At 37.1% G+C, this 22,765-nt stretch overlaps 1 protein-coding gene across 1 annotated transcript; it reads left to right on the top strand.

Moving 5' to 3' along the window:
* The first annotated feature begins 396 nt into the window (after positions 1-396).
* Positions 397-4,801, top strand: HOS1 (ubiquitin-protein ligase). Its single transcript, XM_079004968.1, has 10 exons — positions 397-581; positions 1,267-1,654; positions 1,755-1,889; positions 1,964-2,139; positions 2,228-2,620; positions 2,720-2,878; positions 3,057-3,551; positions 3,626-3,763; positions 3,865-4,373; positions 4,444-4,801. Exons 1-10 carry the CDS (start codon positions 453-455, stop codon positions 4,622-4,624), a joined length of 2,703 nt encoding a protein of 900 aa, XP_078861094.1. The 5' UTR covers positions 397-452; the 3' UTR covers positions 4,625-4,801.
* The last annotated feature ends 17,964 nt before the right edge of the window (positions 4,802-22,765 follow it).

Raw genomic sequence — 22,765 nt, 5'->3', positions numbered from 1 at the left:
TTCTCTCGTTAAGTTGAACTCGGAAACGGGGTGTTAGGAAATTTGGAAAACATCTATTTACTTTGTTAAGATTTATCTACAAACATAAACTAATTCATAAATACTTTAACGGGAACATTAATGAAGAAAGAGATGTAATCTTGCAACAAATTGTCCATTAATGAAAAGGGAAATGCAAGAGTAGGAAACAATATGAATAAATTAACATGTGGATTGAAAAATAATTGAGGGATCGTTTTGTAACTTTCTGTCTTTCTTTATCGTCTTTTAAGTGACCTGAGTGATAACATTCATAGTATTTGAGGTAAGTTTTAGCAATAAAAAAACTAAAAGGTTATTTTTGGCCTCTTTGGAACTTTCACCCCAATTCCAAATAAGAAATCAAAACCCTCCCTCTCCCTCCCCCCTCAAAACATAAAAAATCAGAGCTGCTCTGAGCTCCGACTGAAATAATGGAAGCACGGAGGCTATTCGACGACGGAGCCGCGATACACTTGGATTCCGATAACCGAAGCTCCACAATAAGGCCTAGTACCGTTCATCCCTCACTTCAACCCAACTACAGCTGCCAGAAAGTCCAGGTATATGCGTATACACACAATGATACATCTATATATGCACGACAGTCTATTTATTTGGTATATTCCTTCTGGATACTCGATTATTCATGCTCATAGCATGTGCATAAGCGATTTAATTAGTTAAAAACGGATTATTGTTATGTGTGTGAAATTGGTCAGTGATTTAGGGTTTTCAGACCTTAAGAAATTTCAGTCCCTCCTTTTTATTATTCTCTCAGAACTTGAATTGTTGTTTGCTCTCGTTTTAAGTTAAAGCCTAGCAATAAGTCTGATTGGAACATAGTTGTTTAAACAAGACCTTTTTTATTCGATTTTTTTTCCTATTGCAATGAGAACTTGTTATGACAGCTAAAGGTTCACCAGAAGCTCTGGTTTGTTTAGAGCTAAACCGTATGGTTCTTCCATAGCTTGTATATTGGTCTCAAGGGTGGAAAACTACTTGTTCTTCTGGTGTAGTCGCATACACATATTTTCATGTATATTTTCACCTCTCTGGAAACTGATCGATCCTTGAAACTTTCAATGACCCACAATGCAATTGTTCTATATGATCTTTATCATCTTTTTAATTCTTTTATTTATTATTGGGGCCTTGGGGGTATGGGGGCTTCTTGCTAGACTCATCTGTGTTCCTACTGATAGTTTAGATTTAGAAGTTTAATCTGCTAGTGGTTTTCAATTTCAGAAAGCATTAGAGAACTTGGCATCTATTGAGCTGAGTGAACTCTGCAACGAAGCAAAAGTTGAGCATTGTCGAGCTACAAGGGACTTAAGAAGCTGTGGAAGATGTGTTCAAAGTGTGTTGATTACATGTGGCCATGCCTCTTTATGTGAAGAATGTAGTCAGCGATGTGATGTTTGCCCAATTTGCAGAATTCCCCTTTCAAAAAATGGGAATAAACTATCTCTTCGCCTATATTATGAGTGCATTGAAGCTGGTCTTATTTCCAAGAGATATGATGACAGGTTTCAAGAAAAAGATGGGGAGAAACAAGCAACAGCAGACATTGAAAGGCTGTATTCGTTTTTTGATGTTGCATTAGAGAACAATCTGCTATCTCTAATCTGCCATTGTATCCTTTTACACCCACGAAATAGACAACTTTTCTTTATTAATAACTGTTATAACCCTCTTAATTTCAAGTTCTGTTCTTCTTAACAGTTTCCCAACAGATATTACAGATGTTTGTATGGATGAAACTGCTGTTTCTAGTGATCCAGTTGTTGCTATGTTGCTGGATGAAGTGGTTGTCAAAGATTGGTGCAAGAGAACATTCAAAAACATCATTGCTGAGCTTCAGCCTATTTGTATCCTTTCACCTTTTCAATTATTATTTAACTTGTGTTTTAGAATCAAGAATGTTTTCTTTAACCCTCCAAAGATAATCTTAATGCAGACGAAATGAAAGAAAAGTCAAACACCCTTCTCAAGCTTACATCAAGGCTAACCTCCATATCCACAGTTCTAGAAGAATTCGAATCATCCTTCAAAGATTCCCTTTCTGCACAGCTTCATGATGTTCACCACTTACAAGAGAGCATACTAAAAACAAAACAGGTTTTTACTTTCTACTTTTTACTACAGATTTCTCATTTCATTCAAGATGTTTATCTTCTAACCCTTTATCACAAACATGAATTCACAGCATATGGAGATGATGATTTGGTATACAAGGCATCAATCTCTTGAAATTCTAAATCATCATGATAGTTTCTCCTCATGGCATTCTGATGTCCGTGAGAGAAAGTCAATGGCAGTCAAACGCGCGTGGCCTTCTCCTATGGGAACTTCAGGGAAAGACATTGCAATGCTGTTCATTGAAGATGCTTTATCAAATCTTGATGCACAACAGGAGTATGCAACAAATAAAGATGATGAATTTCAAATTGCTTCTTTACAAAAAGATGGAGGTTTATCTTTTTCACGAGTTAAAATAGAAGGAATGGTGGGAAGTTATCCTTTTGAAAACCTGAGATCAGCTATTGACATTCTGTTTCTTTGTGGAAGTTCAGATTTGGTTGTAGCAAAACAAGCAATCGTATCCTTTGATTCCTTCCTTATGTTTTATTAACTTTTTATACATCATTCTGCTTAATCTTTCTTGTTTTGTAATTTGCGTCTTCTTAACTTAAATCAGCTGTTATATTACCTGTTTGATCGACTCTGGAAAATACCTGATGACAAATGGAGATACTGTGTAGATGACTTTTCTTCTACATTTAACATAGCAAGACACTCAATATTGGAATCATTTACTTTCTATCTTCTTGATGACCACAGTGATGAAGCCCTACAGGTGTGAAATTATACCATATTTATCCCTAAATACAAGTTGTTTCTTGATTTCTTGAAGGTTAAATTGGTCATTTTGTGGTCATTTTGTCACATGACATGATGACACTACCCTTTTTTGTCATTTTAGTGATGAACCCTAATCTAAAACTGAGATTACTTGATGATTATTTTTTTCATAGGAAGCTTGTGGGCTTCTCCCAGAGATATCGGGGCCCACAACACATCCAAAAGTGGCACAAGTTTTATTAGAAAGAGAAAACCCTTATGCAGCTCTAATGGTGTTACGTTACTCAGGAAGCGAGAATGCAACAGAGTTAGTCTCACTCTCACTCAATGAGGCTGTGACAGGTGTCCGTGTGAGAGTAGAATGTGGGCTTCTGATTGAAGCATTCATGTATCAAAGATCCATTTGCACGAAATTCAAAAAAAAGAAATCAAGACATGGTTTTTATGATGATGATGATGATTTTGAAAGTGGGATTAAAATCAATTGGTTGGAAATACTCGTGACAGAAATTTGTATTCTTTGTATTAGAAGGAATTTAGTTGACCGAATTATTGGATTACCATGGAATGTTGATGAAGAAAAACATCTTCACAAATGTCTTTTGGATTATGCTTCTGATGAACCTTTGACCAATACTGGAAGTCTTCTTCTTGTCTTCTATCTACAGGTATCTTACAAATATTGACCTATAAAATTAACTCATAATATTTACTAAATTGTATTTTTTTCTTATTGTTGTAGCGTTATCGATATGTGGAAGCATATCAAGTTGACCAAAAGCTTCAAAGTATTGAACATGAATTTGTTTCCAAGAACTCAATTGATGATGACGTGGCAAACAGAATGAGTTCCATACAACATTGGAGAAAAGGATTAGTTGTAAGTTTATTCGTTTTTTCGGGGGTAAAAAAGGAAAAAGCAATGAACTTTAATACTTACATTTAGTTGATCATAAGTCATATGTCATATTTGTTTTACAGGACAAAAGTATACAGCTATTACCGGAAGTCGAACAAGAGAAAGTGAAAAATGGTGAAATGACCGAATTACCCCTGTTGGAGAATGATATTCCAGGACAAGCTGATTATCTCCCAAAACAAAATCCTACTCTTCCTTCTCTTCTTTTTCAAATGGGCGATGAAAACCCTTCACCAAAATCGAATTTAACAAATTATGGTACCCCTCAAGTGAATAATAATAATAAATTTAGTGATATAGAAAGAGAAAGAGGAATGAGTATGCTTAAATCCATCAGTAAAAGCTTCAAATTTGATGATATAAACACTACCACTACAACACCATTAAAGGAGTTTAACAGAGGCTCTTCAAGAATTCGGAAGAACAAGCAGCTTTCTCAAAATGACCAAAATGACCTTCCGAGTTCTAGTCCCTTATTCGGGAATCTTGCTACAAATTCTGAAAGACCGAGTAGATTTGGTAGAAGAGATGTTGTGGAAGCTTCTGGTGATGTTATGGACATGTCTTGGAGGTAAATTAAAAAAATAAATATTTTTCTTTATTACAATTTTTTTTTTTTTAAATTTGTGTATGATGTTCAGTAACAAAGAGGAGAGGGAGAGGGGGGATCCTGTGTATTCTTCTAATGGTGGACCTCGATGGAGGTCAGATGATTGTGAAGAAGAACATGATGAGATTCAGATTCAGAGCCCTGAAAGATTTACAACAAATCAAACACCATCAAAAGGATTGAGAAGAAGCAGGAGGCTAGCTGGAAGATGACTGTTTTTTAGAAGCCATTGTTGGCTATAGTTTTGTTTGTGTGTGTTATGATATGAATTGGAAGAGATGAGTCTTTTTTAGAGTATAAATTGGGTTTATTTGAAAATATTAAATATGGGTAAAATACTCTAAATGTAATTTTTTGAATTGGGTAATTGCTATTTGGAATGTTGGAAAGTGGTAAGTGTTGGGTTGTGAAAATTATCATTCAAGAAAAAAAAGGGTCAGTTTGATTGATATGTTCTAAATGTTCTAAAAGACTTCGTATTTATCATCGTAAAACTAGAAAGTAACCTGCAAACCTGCTAATTGAGCAAATTGAAAAGAATTTGAAGAAATGTTTTTGTTTGAATTGATAAAAAAGGGTGTTCGTTTTAAAAAAATAGAACGTAAAAGTTTTGGGTCTTTTTTGAAATTTATCATACTTAAACATGATTAATAAAACTAACATAATGATAAACAAACAAGGAAGGAGTATATTGGTCATTGTATATGTATTTAATGGTGATTTTTAATAGTGTTAGATTGTGTTTGGCGCACAGATCACAATTAACTAGTTGATAAACTAACTTATTTTTTTAAGTTATTATACATTTTCATATTTATCAAACTAAAAGTAACTAATAAATTAGGTTTTTAAAAAGTATTTAAACTAGCTTTTGATGTTTTTTTTTATTTTTTTTAATTTTTAAATATATCTTTAATTAATTATGAAAAAATATATTTTTCTAAATACCTTTTACATTATTTTATATATTTCAACTAGCTTTTCAGTCGTACAAACATAGCTTTAATCAAAGGACCATGGTGTAAGAAAATAAAACAACAAGGACAAGTCATGGCAAAATTTAAAAACTTGCACTAAAATACTAATTTTAATATACCATATAGACCTTTTTATAATAATAATAATAATAATAATAATAATAATAATAATAATAATATTTATTTATTATTAAACAACAACTGCCGGTGCCACTTCAACATTGGGAGACAACTTTAAAGCTTTCTTGGATTTTGTTTTGGGATAATATATAGGAGGGTAATAAGGTTTTAATTTTGTCACGTTACATTTTTAAGTTTATTTTTTATTTATTATTATTTTTTTAACATATTAAATCAATATGGTTGTTATAACCGTTTAAAAAATGTAATATGGTTTTAATGTTGTTTATATTAGGTCCTTAAGGTCTTTTTTGTATATTTTATACCAACATAGTTGTTATAACCGTTTAAAGAAGGGTAATAAGGTTTTGATTTTGTCCACATTAGTTCTCTATTTTTAATATTTTTATCATTTTATCTAACTCTTTTACAGTTTATATTAGTATCTAGTTAGATGGTTTCATCATTTCATCTTCTTATTTTACTCGCCTATTCACCACAACCACGATTTCAATTGAAATGTTACGTAACTATTTTTTGTCATTTTTAAAAAACTAATAATAATAATAATCAAATTCTTAATGATTATGGCTATGTTTGGCACGCCACAACTAGCTGAATAAGCCATTTTATTTTTCGATTTTTTTTTTAAATTGTCATGTTTGGCAAACTAAAAAGTAACTTATAAGCTAGCATTTTAAAAAGCTACTTAAACTAGTTTTTTTAAGGTTTTTTATTTTATTTTATTTTTTTAATTTCCAAATGTACCCCTTAATTAATTAAGAAGACATCTTTTTTAAATGCTCTTTTATGTCATTATATAAATTTCAGATAGTTTATAAGTCAGTGGCAGAGCCAAGATCAAAGTAAAAGAGTATCCCCGATAATTAGTGGTGTATTGGGGATACCCCATTGGCGGAGCCATTACTTATCGGGGATATTTTTTTACTTTAACCCTGGCTTCGCCACTGACTTATAAGCCATTTGAAATTTATATAGAGAAAATTGCAAATTTAGCCAAATATACTACTTAGTTTGTGGAAAATAGCCCAAAAAAAAAAAGAAAAAAACCAAAATTGCATTTTTAGCCACTAAAACCGCAGATGGGTATAATCCATCTGCGATTTTGCCATGCCATCTGCATACATACAAGTGGCTAAATCACAGATGTGTTTTAGCCACTTGTACATTTGCAGTTGGTTTTTCCCCTCTCCTTTTAAATTGAGATTTTGTGAACTTTTTTTTTTCATTTTTTCATTTTTTTGTTTTTGTTTTTCAATTTTGATTATGAAATTGATAGATTTGACTACAAAACAACCTTATTATATATATAAAATTTTTCAATAAATTATCATTTTTGTCGTTATTTTTTTGGAAAATTTGTTTAAAACATCTCTAAGGAAATCGTCCATGATATCATCCATGATAGCTCTAAGGAAATTATATATATATATATATATATATATATATATATATATATATATATATATATATATATAGAGAGAGAGAGAGAGAGAGAGAGAGAGAGAGAGAGAGAGAGAGAGAGAGAGAAATGACGAAAAAAAACGTTTCTATACTAGATCCCACGAAATCGCGTATGAACTTCACAAAATCACAGATGGAAGGGCAAAATCGCAGATGAGTTTAATCCATCTGCGATTTTAATGGCTATTTTTGTAATTTAAGTTTTTTTTTTTGACTATTTTCCACAAAGTAATTAATGTATTTGGCTAAATTTGTAATTTTCTCATTTATATAATGACATAAAAGGGCATTTAGAAAATATTTTTTCTTAATTAATTAAGGGTATATTTGGAAATTAAAAAAAAACTTTTAAAAACTAGTCTAAATAACTTTTTAAAACGCTAGATTATAAACTACTTTTTTGGTTTGCTAAATATGACAACTTAAAAAAGATAGAAAAATAAACTACCTTATCAGCTCGCTGTGGCGTGCCAAACATAACCTTAGTCATTAAGATTTTGATTTTTTTTTTTAAAATGATAAAAAATTGTTATGAAACCTTTTAATTGAAACTGTGGTTGTGGTGAATGAGAAAATAAATTGATGAAACCATCTAACTAGATTACTAATATAAATTGTAAAAGAGTTAGATGAAATGATAAAAATATTAAAAATAAGGACTTAATATGGATAAAATTAAAACCTTATTACCCCTCTTTAAACGGTTATAACAGTCATTTTGGTGTAATATGTACAAAAAAAAAACCTTAGGGATATAATATGGACAATATTAAAACCTTATTATATTTTTTAAATGGTTATAACAACCAACACCATGTTGGTGTAACATGTACAAAAAAGACCCCAAGAACCTAATGTAAACAAAGTTAAGACTTAATTACGTCCTAGGTTATTATCCATTTTGTTTTTACTTTGTTAATACTAACGTTTTTCAAAATATGAATATATTTTTATTAATCTTATAATCGTTTTAGATAATCATTGTAACAAAACTTTGGGTTGTTTATACAAAATACTGTACTTGTCGTTTGTTTACACAGGTGGACAAAAGATTATATATATATTCCTTGTGTGACTATAAAACTAAGACAAACACATACGACAAAGTCAAAATTGAAGCTTATCCGCGTGACCAAGTTTGTTGATCATCAGATTAATTCTCAAAGTTCAATTTCTCCAAAGTCCATAATCTCATATTTAAACATTAAAACTATATTAATTTAAAAATATTCCCTGGAAAAATATGGCGTAAAAGTATGGACAAAGACATTAAAGATTCGTTTGGTTGGCAGGAAATGAATGAAATTCGAGGGAAAAAGATTCTAATTTCTTCGAATTCATGCGTTTGGTTGGATTTAGAGGAAGGAAAATGATTTCTAAATAAAATAAACTTTCCACCATATGGAGTAAAGTGAATTCCTTCCAAAGTTGGATGGAAAACATTTCTTCTTATCAAGGAAAGTGAGATTACAAAAACTTACCCCTTGTACTTATTAGAAAACCCACCACCACCATCACTGACCACCGCCACCACTGCCGCTACCATTACCTCCGCCACCATCACAATCACTGCCGCCGCCCCACCGACCACCACCACCACCACTATCACCGTCGACGTTGCCACCACCGCCGCCACTACAATCGCTGTTGCCACCACCACCGCCACCATTGTCACTACCACCACCACCGCTGCCACCACAACCACTATCACCGCCACCGCCGCCACTACCACTGCCACCATTGCCGCTACCACCACTACCACCACCACCGCTTTTGCCACCACAATCAATGCCACCGCCACCATCACTACACCGTTGCAGCCACCATCACCGCCATTGCCCCTACCACCACCGCCGAAATTTTACTGTTTTATAATTTTCATAATGTATTTTATATATAAGTTAGAAAACAAGGTAAAATTAAGTAAAAATGCAAAAACAATAATTATGTCATTTTACATGAAGTCATGAATTTCAGTTCTATTTCCTACGAACCAAACAGATTCTGAAATTAATTTCAATTCCATTTTCTGCCAACTAAACAGCATATGAAATTAGATTCAAATTCCTGACAGATTTCTTTTCTAATTCCAGTTCAAATTCCTTCGGCAATATTCTGCGAATCAAATAGCACCTAAAGAATCCTATCATGTTTATTATGATTTTAGTTTTAGTATATATTATATAATCCATCATCTACAATCAATTATTTACTATTTTAATTTTAAATTTTAAGACACGTATCAACGTAATCAAAGGAACCTACCAATAAAAACTGAACTAAAAAAAGCTTTTAACACTTGAAAATGATTCTTGGAATTTCCTGGACCTCTCATATAGTTTCTTCGTTCAACTCTCCTACAGAATTCTCAAATAAAGCCTATGAAAGAGAAAGGAAACCTGTTGAAAGATTAGGGCTGACGAAAAGTGCATTATTATTATTTTTTTGGGATAAAATACATGTAAAAAAGGTAAAAACATATGAACCTTATAGTTGTATACTCCTTATGTTTTAAAAATTGGTAAATAAGTCATTGTGCGTGATACAATCTTTTCCGCAAAAAAGATATTATAATTTTAAATAGAGAACATAGTAAAAATAATTTAATCTTTGATCGATTATTGGTATCAAACCATTAACTTTTCAATACAAAAATAAAAGAGAAACCTTTTTTCTACTGTAGGACATCCCAATCAAGACCACCATCATCAGCAAGTTGTAAGAAAGTATGCATAAGAAATTTCGACATATAATATTGAAGAAAAGATTATGACAAAAATTGTTACAACCTAATTCGATGTTTCATACCAAAGAATTTCATGGCAGAAGGAAAGCAGGAGGCGGCGGAATTATTTATAAAGCTGTTTGTTTTGTTTTATTTAATTTTAATCCAACTTAATTATAAAATGAACTTTGAACAAATGTCATCCACAATATTATTGGAGATTATGTTAAAATCTGACTGATATTAAACACAAAGTATAATTATTTAAAACAAAATATTAACTTTAAGTATGTTCAAATATATCACTCAAAACTTGAAATATAATAGTGCTCTTATGTTACATGTTTTATTCCTTAATCTTTTTGAGGGTTTGAAGATATATGTAACATAGAAAACTAACCAAGTTTAAGCTAAAGTCTTTATAATAGCGTTGTTTGTAATATAACATGAACTATAGGCATAAAAAAAATATAGATTAATTCGTGTTTCAGCTAATTTGATGTTTAGCATGTTTATATGCATATATAATATAGACAAGTATCATATATTTTTATTATAAATTTCAGTTAATATAATATTACATGATTCCATGTTATCAATACATATAACCAACTGTAGCCTACCGGATAAGTCACTAACATCTCTATATACAATGTTCAAGTTTAAATATTGAAGGTTTCTATTAGTTAAACCATGAGAGGATATGCAATCTAATTTGATTCTTAGCATATTGTCCAAATGTCCAAAAGATGAACCATCTCTCTTTATCCTTGCAAAGTGAGGAACCACAATGGATGTTTGTGAACCCCATTTTTTTTTTCATGTTATCAATACATGTGTGACAACTTTCATAAAAGAATATTATGCTATCCATAATGATCAACATTTTTTTTTTTAAATTTCTTTGGTCGAATCAAACTTTTATTAATTTTATCTAATAAAACCAAGTATAACAAACCTTTTTCTAATGTTCGATCATTTTCAAAAAGAAAATCTTAACTAACTAATTTATACATATTATACGAATTGTGAAAAAATATATATATTTTTTAAATTGATCATTGTCTGAAAAAATCTTTAAAAAAAGATAAAAAAAATATTCAAGAAAAAACACATATTTTACAACATTAAATGTATTTTTCAATTCATGACGTATTTTATAATATATGAATTTACTTTTCAATTTATAGTGTATTTGCCATAACATTTTTTGCCTTAAAGTCCTTCTAAAAGCTTTTTAAGTGTTGTCATCATATTGTAGATTATCATGTTATATTATATTGTAAATCCGTCTTTACATTATCCTACATATATATATCTAAGGCCACTAATTATTGTTTTATTATTTTATATAAGTCACATGATTTGATATCTTCATTTGTTTATTTAAAAACAGAAATATCATTTCTAATTTACTTTTGAGTCCGCAAAACTTTTTATCAACTTAGAGGAATCTTTGTAGTCACAGAAGAAAACTTTGTCCCGTTCCGTTTAATCGATTTTTGTATTGACAATATGAAATTCTGTTTATAAGTTTAACAAACAATAAAATTGCAATTTAGTAAAAAAAAGCGAAATGATAATGAACAAATAATAATGAAAAATAGATACAAACTATGAAACATATTTAAAAAGAAAATATATCTGGTAACTCTTTTTAATCATTTTATGGGGTGAAACATAAAAATAAAAAATGTGAAGGAAGGGATAAGGTGAAGATATATTACTTTTTTGGAGTTTGAGAATAAAGGGAAGCCAAGTGTCAAAATAAATTCGGATAAAGTTTTTTTATGATAAGGTTTGTAAATGATAAGATATCATGTGTAATATCAAAACAAGTAGATCTCAACCACCACCATATTTTACATAAACAAATATATCCTCTTTTTTAAATTCCCTTCCGGTTATTGTTATCTTAATTTTCTTCAAAAAATTATAATTTTTATTACGAATTATGAAGAAACCTAAAAACCAGAATTCTCTCGGCTGTAACAATGTTTGTTTACAATATAATATATTATATTATAATCCGTGGAAATCACAGTATGTTTATAATTATTATATATAAAAAAAATATTGTTAATAAAATTTAGAACATTGAAGCATAACCAAGAGTCATCATTTTTCATAGGTCATGAAATAAACAATATTGTTACTTGGAACCCTAATCATTAATCAAAGATTTGCAAACAATTATTAATTTAGAAAGTTACATGTTTTCATTTAGGTTAATATTTAAAAATCTGATTGATTTTTTTTTTCGTATTAAACAAAACTGTGATGAAGTTAAAAAACCTCACTTTTTACGATTAGGTTAAAATTTAGAAATATGATTTTTTAAAATACCCATGGTTTCTAAAATACCAATGAAAAAAAGGTCCAAAGATAACATTACCTCTAATCTTTAACACATGTAAAATAAAAAAAACTACTAAGATTTACTAAATGTGTGTTGTTATTCATCGCATTTTGCCATGTATTAAATTATCATAAATTACAAATCTAAGTTATGATAACGTTCTTGCAACTCTTTATATTTGTATTGTGTAAGATTTTCATAAATGCAAATAAAAGGGAAAAAGTTATTTTTATTTATTGTCATAACCTTTAGACATAGACCAATAACACACATACATACACACTGTATATCTCCAACACAGACAACACAAACCCACACTTTCTAAGCGCAAGAAAGCAAACTAACCCAATTACATAATAACATTGTACTTAAAAAGTACATTGTTATAACTGACATTACTTTTTTTGTTTTAACAATTAACAACCATATAGATAATTAAAAAAAAATTCCATGGAAATGACCCCTAATGTTAGGGATGTCAATGGGGACAAATGGGACGGGGAGTGCATCCCACGCCCCCAAAATTTTCTTGTTTCCTCGTCCCCGCCCCCGAAATTTTCAGCCTTCCTACCCCCGCCCTCGCCCTCATTCCCCCGTCCCCGATTGATTTTGGGTTGCCTATTTTTTTTTTTTTTTGGCTAAAAGAAGTTATTATTTATGCTAAAAGAAGTTATTTTTTAGGTAACAAATAATTATTTATAGTATAATTTTACATGTTAAAAATAAAAAGTTATGGCATCTTAAAAACATTATACTAACAACTTAAAAACATGTTTTTTGATGAATTTTAGAAGCTCAAAATCATGTTATTGTTTATTATATTTATATAATTAATATATGTAAATATATGTGTAATTTATTAACAGGGTCCCAATGGGTGTTTCGGGACGGGATTGCCTACCCCCGCCACCGCCCCCGTAATTAAAACGGAGGTTAACCTTGCCCCCGCCCCCATCCTTATCCCCGATTTTTTTAAAAAAAATTCCCCCAAATGGGACGGGGCTCCCACGGGACTTTTTGACATCCCTACCCAATGTACGAGTTGAAACTTGAATACGAATACAAAATAGATCCTTATATATGAAATTACAGGATATAAGATTAACAAAAACATAGGGTAAATTGTAGGAATAACATTTTTAACTTATTTTATAAATGAAATCAACGTACTTAACATTTTTACGCACAAGTTCATGAAAAGTACATTGCTCTTTTTTACATTTGATCGAAAAAGAAGCTAAATGCAAAAATAACAATGTACTTTCTACTTAACAAACATTAATGACATTTCAATATGTAAATTACTGGAAAAATTGCACGGAATAGAATCGTACATAGAAATGTACTTAGAATAGTTCAAACATTACATGCAATCCAAAGAGTACTTCATACGTATAATCCACAAAAATAAAACTATAATCACTAACATGATTATTATGTTAATCACTTACATAGTTATGACCATCAAGATAAAGCAAAAAGAAAGAGCTGCCAAAAATAGCTCTCAATCTGTTGGCAAAAAAACAACTGGTAAGAATAATTGAAGCTATATATGAATGAATAATGCATGCATCAACTGTCTATGTTCACAAATTCAAATTCACTTAGTTTATATGATGAATGAATGATGCAACTAAAACTGTTCCTATTTAAGATATTAATAAAACATATTTAAGTATGTTTTCGACGATCTCTCAAATTACATGCATCAATACCTCAAATTACTTGTATCAATACCTGAAATAGGAAACAACATTTTCATATATTTATGAAGAATTGTGTATTAATTATAAGTGATAAAAATAAATAAATACATACCTGAATTAGGAACCAACTAATGTGTAGGACATCTTTCTACACCAACTTACATCTTTGTCAACATTTTGCTCCATTTGATTTACATGTGCTCGTTACAGAGATGGACCTGGGGAATTTAAAAATACAGTGTCACAATTGGATAATATGTTATAAAAATTAGCATATAAGTAAGAAAGATAACTTTAGTACAATGAATTTTCTCCAAAAAAAAATCTCATCCTCTATAGGAGGTCAATCATCCATCTTTTTTGAAAAAGAATATATATTAACTTACAATTAACACTTAATACACACTAACAAATATCAATAAAAAACCAACCTCCCAGCAAGTGAGCATGCTAATGATGGCTTGATGATATTCCATCTTGGGTACTAAAAATATCAATAACCCTAAGAAATACAAATAGATAGATTTTGAAGCAGTTATAGAAAGATACAATCCATGTAAGAGTTTAGAAACCCCAAAATCCTCAGAAATATGACACTCAGATCATGCTAGGGCCCATGGTTTCCAGTTAACGACTTCAATTCTGTCCTAAACCTAAAACACAAGATCTATATCTCAAAAACGGATATGATTTCATCATTTATAGTTTCAAGACCCTAATAAAGCCTCTTCATTTATAGACGAAAAATTATAAAAAAAAATGTAGGTTGAGGGAGGTTGAAGGCGCCACCACCATCTCTAAGCAGAGAGAGAAAGAGAGGCAAATTGATTTTATCGTTGTCAAAAATTAGCTTCAAATGAGAGTATAATTTCATAATTGTATCTCATTGTACACACTAATTAATGGTTCTCTTAGGCATTTTATCGAACACATGGCATCCAAAATAGATTTATCAAGAACTCAACAAATAACATATCTAAACAAACCGCTGTGAACTGTGCAATCAGAAGAGAGCGAGAGAGAGAGAGAGAAAGGAGGGGTTTGCTCGTTACCTTTCGCAACTGTTTTCGCACATTTATAATCTTAATAAGAGAATCATAACCAACTTTATGATTTAGTGTTCATCTTCTTTGATTTTGCCCATCAAGATTTAAATGTATTGTGATTTTTCTTTCTGATCTTGTAGCACCTAGTTCCTGGTACGTAAAATTTATCTTAGTGCTTATCATTTTTAGCCTTGGACTCGACGAGTTGTAGGTCCGACTCGCCGAGTAGAGACGGGATCCGGAGCATGTTTAAGTTGGCGACTCGGAGAGTCCATATTCCGGACTCAGCGAGTCCCCGCTGTCTGATGAAACCCTAATTCCAAGGGTTTGCCCCCTATTTAAGCTAGCTTGTGCGGCTCAAGCTCGCCCCCTTTCACCCTCAGAGCACCCTACATCAAACCCTAACTCGTTTCTTGTGAGATTGAAGTGTTTAGAGTGATTTCTTGAAGATTTTGGGAGAAGAAGGAGAGTGGATCAAGAAGAGAAGAAGGAGACCAGATATCTTGGTGCTATTTCAGAGTTCTCTGAGGTATATCTCTACTCCTTTCTGTTTGTATGCTTAAAACCCCATTAGAGAACCTTTTGAGCTCTTCTTGAACCTTTTTCCAAGCTTGTGCATGAAGTAGAATTCACAATAGGTTGATTATCCGCTAGATTTAGTCATGTTTGAGCTCCAGAAGCTCAGATCTATAACCTTTATGGGAGTAAATTGCTTGAATGTCCTAGATCTACTTTCTTAGCACTTATTTCGCCTTTAATCCCCATTCTATGCATTTCTACACGTAAAGTTGGAAACTTTACGTGAAAATCCTGCCCTAAGAACCCAGATCTGTAAATGGCATGAACTGGTTTCGAGCAAGATCGAGTGTATAGTATTTGCATGTGGCAGACTCGGCGAGTCGCTCATCGGACTCGGCGAGTCGAGCCGCGAGTCCCCGAGTTTTTCCCCCTTTTCGTTCATGCCGAGCAGAGTAGTGAGTCCTGGGTGGACTCGGTGAGTTGGAAGCCGAACTCATCCATGAAAGAACTCGGCGAGTCAATTCCCCGACTCGGCGAGTTCAAGGCAACCTTTTTAGATCAAGAACAGACTCGACGAGTTGTTCATACAACTCGGCGAGTCACAGTATAAAGTGTTCATCGGATGAAGACGAACTCGGCGAGTTGTTCATACAACTCGGCGAGTAGGATGAAGGACTTGGACATCAGTTTAGAAGGCGAATTCGTCGAGTCAAAGCCTAACTCGACGAGTAAAGATGGGATTAAGGACAATCAAATGGACGGGACTCGACGAGTGGGCGAGCCAACTCGGCGAGTCGGGTCAACTATAAGTTGACCCTCACTTTGACTTTGGACTTGATCAGGGGTAAAATGGTCATTTTACCTGAGGGGGGAAATTAGCGGTGTTTGACTGAGTATTTTTGTGGGAATTATAGCCGGAGGATTTCCGGAGCGGCAGCAGCAGCAGACAGTCAGTTCCCACACCGATCAGCAGCTATTTTGAGGTGAGTTACCTTCCAGTAGCGGTGGGTCTACGGCCACAATGCCAGCCCACCAGTAGGAGTTGTATGATAGATGAGTGTCTCTATGACACTCATCTAAGGTTGCTGCTATCTGTAACATGTTTATGTGTTAGTATGATGTGATTATGTGCTATGTGTTACGTGATAGTAGTAGGGGGTGAAATAGTCCCCAGTATCCGATCATAAGGACCGAAGGGGTAGGTCGGGCACCTAGATATGCCTGGAAATATCCGGTCGTAAGGACCGAAGGGGCAGGTCGGGCACCCAGATATGCCCGGCAGTGTCCGGTCGTAAGGACCGAAGGGGAGACCAGCACCCAGATATGCTAGTCAGTATCCGGTCGAGTGGACCGAAGGGGTAGGTCGGGCACCCAGATATGCCCGACAGTATATGTTTGTTATGTGATTATTTGGTATGTGGTACAGTGGGGGAGCTCACTAAGCTTCGTGCTTACAGTTTTCAGTTTTGGTTTCAGGTACCTCTTCTTCGAAGGGGAAGGAACTGGCGCGGTAGCGGTACATCACACACATGCCTTACATTCCGCAATGTGATATCACTTGGGGATTTGTACTCTGACACTTTTATGTTTTATAAAAATGTTTTCCAGACATGCAATATCTTTTGTGAAATGATATGATCGTTGAATGTTTTATTCCTGATGTTTTGCTAAGTACGTGTTCTTAAAAATGAAACTTTTGGCTCGTATTTTTGGGATGTTACAAGTTGGTATCAGAGCCCTGGTTTGAGGGATTCAGACACACCTTCGGGGGTGTTTGAACTCAAATCCAGGGATTAAAGGATTTTGGAAAAAGAAAATGTTTTCTAAAAGGCTAAGTAAAGGGTTTAAGAAAGAACAAAGTGTGTAATGTGCGCGACCAGCCAAGCTCAAGTAAGTATTCCCCAAAGTACCTATACAATCTTATGTTATGCTTATCAGTTTTAGTAGAACAGCATGCTAGAATAGGACTAAGGATCTAGGAGTGATGCCTTATGTGCCTGCTTTATGTGTTTCAGTGTATGAAAAGTTGCATGCTAGAATTGAGTAGACAGCGGTAGGATAGCCTGTTTAGGTTATGCCTGATAGTATGAGTTTAGCATTGTATGCTAGTTCAGTTTTTCTCTGTGAGGATAGAGTTGCTTGAGATTGTTTCCTTTTTGTCCAAATGCTGTTTGCTTTGTGCTTTGTGGGATTTTGAGTGATGGGAGTTAGCCATTAAGTGAATACGTCACGTCACATGTGATCAGGGTTGAATAATCTTAGAGTGCTGGATTTGGCCCTATTACGCAGCTCTTGTTTGAGTCTAACCGTTATAGGAACGAATCTGTTACTCGAAGGATTATCTGAGCCTCATCACATGTGATGGTGTTCAGGTAATGACTAACTGGCATCACAAGGAGGCCTTCAGCAGCTGAGGACCGGGTCGAGTGGAGATCGAGATTTTCCTAGGGTAAGCCTAGGATGAGTATAGCAGTGGTCAGCGGTAGTGGCAGGGACCTGGTGGAGTCAAGGCAGTCCTTGGAGAAGGTACGGATAGATGTGGAAGGTAGTATGGGCCCGTACTACTGAAAGCAGAGGATCCGTACCCGAATCAAGGAAGGCCAAGATAGGACCAGGAAACTTGTAGTAGGTGTGATCCCTCCAGAGGTATCAGTATCGCTAACAGTTGTTATTTCTTTTGTATTTCAGAATGGTGGTACTACGTTCGAGGCCAGCAGTTGGCAGTACAGGAGAGGGATCGGGTTCGGGATCAGGTTCCAAGCCAGTAGATGAGGGGCTACGTGAGTTCATCGCGTCTGAGATCACCAGAGGCATCCTTGAGTCGACCCCCATCATCTTCGGGTCAATCAAGGAAGGGATATTGGAGTTGGTGGAGGATCGCCTCCGGGCATTCAGGAGCGACATGGCATCTGGCCAGTCGGGATCTCGCACGCTGTCCTTCAAGGACTTTCGGGGCAGTGGTGTGCCAGATTTTCATGGGGCAAAGGACTCCATAGCTGCCAGACGATGGATTGCCGACATTGAGTCTGCACAGATAATTAGCTTCTGCCCTGAGGGGTTGAAGGCGAGGTTCGCAACAGGGTGTTTACGAGATCGAGCTAAGGATTGGTGGGAGTCCGTGGGGGACTCGTTGGGAGCCTCGGCTGTCGAGGAAATGACTTGGTCGGACTTCGTGACCAGGTTCAGGGCAGAGTTCGCGCCGACGGTCGAGCTTCAGCAGCTGGCCAGGGAGTTCTTGGATATGAGACAGACGAGGGAGACTGTGGCGGAGATCACCGCCAAGTTCCGGGAGAGAGCATTGTTGGTGCCCCAGTATGCGGGTGATGAGGACATGAGGAGGACCCGCTACCATGATATGCTCCGAGCTGATATTCGGGAGCATGTCAGTTTTTCAGCTTTCCCCACCTTGGACTCTATGATTGCCAGGGCGAGGGAGAGGGAGATAGATCTGGAGCACATCCGGAAGAGGAAAGCGGAGGAGGGACATGTTATGGGGGCTTCGGGGAAGAAGCCCAAGGGATTGGATGTGGGGCCGAAAGGCCAATAGGGGCGGGGCCGCTGTAAGAAATGCGGCAGGGCGCACGAGGGAGCGTGCAAGATGGGATCGTCAGGCTGCTATAAATGCGGCAAGTCAGGGCACTTCAGCCGAGATTGTACCGCTCCTGCACCGGTGATGCAGACGTCTGAGTTTCTGTGTTTCCACTGCAACCAGAGGGGCCACAAGAAGGCCAATTGCCCCCAGTTGACAGCATCAGCGCCGGTTAAGGCGCCAGCTCCAGCTACCCTGCGGATTACGCCAAGTTCTCCAAATGCGAGTTTTGGTTGTGCGCCAAGTTCTCCAAATGCGAGAGCTTGTACGCCAAGTTCTCTAAATGCGAGTTTTGGTTGTGCGAGGTGCAGTTTCTTGGGCACCTCGTCAATCAGAACGGGATTTCAGTAGGCCCGGCCAAGGTGGAGGCCGTGATGAGGTGGGAGGTTCCGAAGTCTCCATCCGAGATTCGGAGTTTCCTAGGATTAGCAGGCTACTATCGGAGGTTCATTTAGGATTTCTCCAAGATAGTCGTACCCCTGACACGGTTGACTAGGAAAGCCGTGGTCTTTCTATGGGGGCCTGAGCAGCAGGCAGCGTTCGAGACTCTGAGACAGAGATTGTACGAGGCGCCGATCTTAGCCCTGCCCGAGGGCGTGGAGGATTTTGTGGTATATTGCGATGCGTCGATCTCAGGCTTAGGCGCAGTGTTGATGCAGAAGGGGCATGTCATTGCTTACGCCTCGAGGCAGCTGAAGCCTCACGAGGCGAACTACCCGACGCATGATTTGGAGTTGGGGGCGGTGGTTTTCGCCCTCAAGATTTGGCGACATTACCTCTACGGGGTTCGATGTACCATTTACACGGACCACAAGAGTTTGAGGTACCTCATGGATCAGCCAAATCTGAACATGAGGCAGCGTCGGTGGTTGGACGTGGTGAAGGATTATGATTGCGAGATCCTTTACCACCCGGGGAAGGCCAATGTGGTGGCCGATGCGCTTAGCCGCAAGGCAGCGCCGATCAGGGATATTTGCATGAGGATGACTGTGGTGACTCCCCTGTTGGAGCATATTCGGGAGGCTCAACAGGAGGCTATGAAGGAGGAACATCGGAAGAGTGAGCGAATAGTGGGTCAAGTCACCTCCTTCGATTATGATAGCCGAGGGTTATTGACATTACACCGTAGGGTGTGGGTACCGTATCACGGAGGCGTGCGCCAGATCTTGATGGAGGAGGCGCACAAATCCCGATTTTCTATTCATCCAGGGGCGACGAAGATGTATCGGGATCTTCGCCTAGACTATTGGTGGCCCTGCATGAAGCGGGACGTGGCGTGGTATGTCGAGCGGTGTTTGACCTGCAGGAAGGTCAAGGCCGAGCATTAGAGACCGCACGGCAAGATGCAGCCGTTGGACATCCCATTATGGAAATGGGAGGATATTACGATGGATTTTATCATAAAGCTTCCCCGGACGGCGCGAGGAGTGGATTCGATTTGGGTCATCGTGGATCGATTGACCAAGAGCGCCCATTTTATTCCGATTCAGGAAAGTATCTCGGCCGAGAAGTTGGCCGATATCTACATCAGGGAGATAGTGGCACGGCACCGGGTGCCAGTGCCAGTGGCCGATATCTACATCAGGAAGATAGTCGGCAGAAAAGTTATGCCGACATGCGTCGATCAGACCTGGAGTTCCAGGTCGGGGATATGGTTCTCCTGAAAGTGTCGCCTTGGAAAGGCGTCATCCGAATTAGGAAGCAGGGCAAGTTGGGCCCGAGATACATTGGACCGTTCATGGTTGCAGCCCGGGTGGGCAAGGTGGCATATAGGCTGGATCTGCCAGCCGAGCTCAGCCAGATCCACAACACCTTCCATGTCTCCCAGTTGCGGAAGTGTCTCGTGGATGATTCAGCGGTGGTGCCATTAGAGGATATACAGGTTGATGACAACCTGAATTACATTGAGCGCCCAGTCGCAATCCTCGACCGGAAGTCGAAGGATCTAAGGAACATGAGGGTGGAATTAGTGAAGGTGCAGTGGCAGACCGAAAGGGGTCCGAGTGGACTTGGGAGCCGGTGGAAGAAATGATGGAGCATTACCCTGAGCTGTTTCAGGATCGAGCAGCAGACTTCGAGGACGAAGTCTAAAAATAAGTGGGGGAGATTCGTAGCACCAAGTTCCTGGTACGTAAAATTTATCTTAGTGTTTTTCATTTTTAGCCTTGGACTCGGCGAGTTGTAGGTCCGACTCGCCGAGTAGAGACGGGATCCGGAGCATGTTTAAGTTGGCGACTCGGCGAGTCCATATTCCAGACTCGGCGAGTCCCCGCTGTCTGATGAAACCCTAATTCCAAGGGTTTGCCCTCTATTTAAGCTAGCTTGTGCGGCTCAAGCTCGCCCTTTTTCACCCTCAGAGCGCCCTACATCAAACCCTAACTCGTTTCTTGTGAGATTGAAGTGTTTAGAGTGATTTCTTGAAGATTTTGGGAGAAGAAGGAAAGTGGATCAAGAAGAGAAGAAGGAGACCAGATATCTTGGTGCTATTTCAGAGTTCTCTGAGGTATATCTCTGCTCCTTTCTGTTTGTATGCTTAAAACCCCATTAGAGAACCTTTTGAGCTCTTCTTGAACCTTTTTCCAAGCTTGTGCATGAAGTAGAATTCACAATAGGTTGATTATCCGCTAGATTTAGTCATGTTTGAGCTCCAGAAGCTCAGATCTATAACCTTTATGGAGTAAATTGCTTGAATGTCCTAGATCTACCTTCTTAGCCCTTATTTCGCCTTTAATCCCCATTCTATGCATTTCTACACGTAAAGTTGGAAACTTTACGTGAAAATCCTGCCCTAAGAACCCAGATCTGTAAATGGCATGAACTGGTTTCGAGCAAGATCGAGTGTATATTTGCATGTGGCAGACTCGGCGAGTCGCTCATCAGACTCGGCGAGTCGAGCCGCAAGTCCCCGAGTTTTTCCCCCTTTTCGTTCATGCCGAGCAGAGTAGTGAGTCCCGGGTGGACTCGGTGAGTTGGAAGCCGAACTCATCCATGAAAGAACTCGGCGAGTCAATTCCCCGACTCGGCGAGTTCAAGGCAACCTTCTTAGATCAAGAACAGACTCGACGAGTTGTTCATACAACTCGGCGAGTCACAGTATAAAGTGTTCATCGGATGAAGACGAACTCGACGAGTTGTTCATACAACTCGGCGAGTAGGATGAAGGACTTGGACATCAGTTTAGAAGGCGAACTCGTCGAGTCAAAGCCTAACTCGACGAGTAAAGACGGGATTAAGGACAATCAAATGGACGGGACTCGACGAGTGGGCGAGCCAACTCGGCGAGTCGGGTCAACTGGAAGTTGACCCTCACTTTGACTTTGGAGTTGATCAGGGGTAAAATGGTCATTTTACCTGATGGGGGAAATTAGCGGTGTTTGACTGAGTATTTTTTTGGGAATTATAGCCGGAGGATTTCCGGAGCGGCAGCAGCAGCAGACAGTCAGTTCCCACACCGATCAGCAGCTATTTTGAGGTGAGTTACCTTCCAGTAGCGGTGGGTCTACGGCCACAATGCCAGCCCACCAGTAGGAGTTGTATGATAGATGAGTGTCTCTATGACACTCATCTAAGGTTGCTGCTATCTGTAACATGTTTATGTGTTAGTATGATGTGATTATGTGCTATGTGTTACGTGATAGTAGTAGGGGTGAAATAGTCCCCAGTATCCGATCATAATGACCGAAGGGGTAGGTCGGGCACCCAGATATGCCTGGCAATATCCGGTCGTAAGGACCGAAGGGGCAGGTCGGGCACCCGGATATGCCCGGCAGTGTCCGGTCGTAAGGACCGAAGGGGAGACCAGCACCCAGATATGCTAGTCAGTATCC

The sequence above is a fragment of the Lactuca serriola genome, chromosome 6 (assembly GCF_051521515.1).
Source record: "Lactuca serriola cultivar US96UC23 chromosome 6, Lser_US96UC23_V15, whole genome shotgun sequence".
NCBI classification, from domain to species: domain Eukaryota; kingdom Viridiplantae; phylum Streptophyta; class Magnoliopsida; order Asterales; family Asteraceae; genus Lactuca; species Lactuca serriola.
The sequence above is the reverse complement of the archived record's forward strand: the minus strand, read 5'-3'. Positions and strand labels throughout refer to the sequence as shown.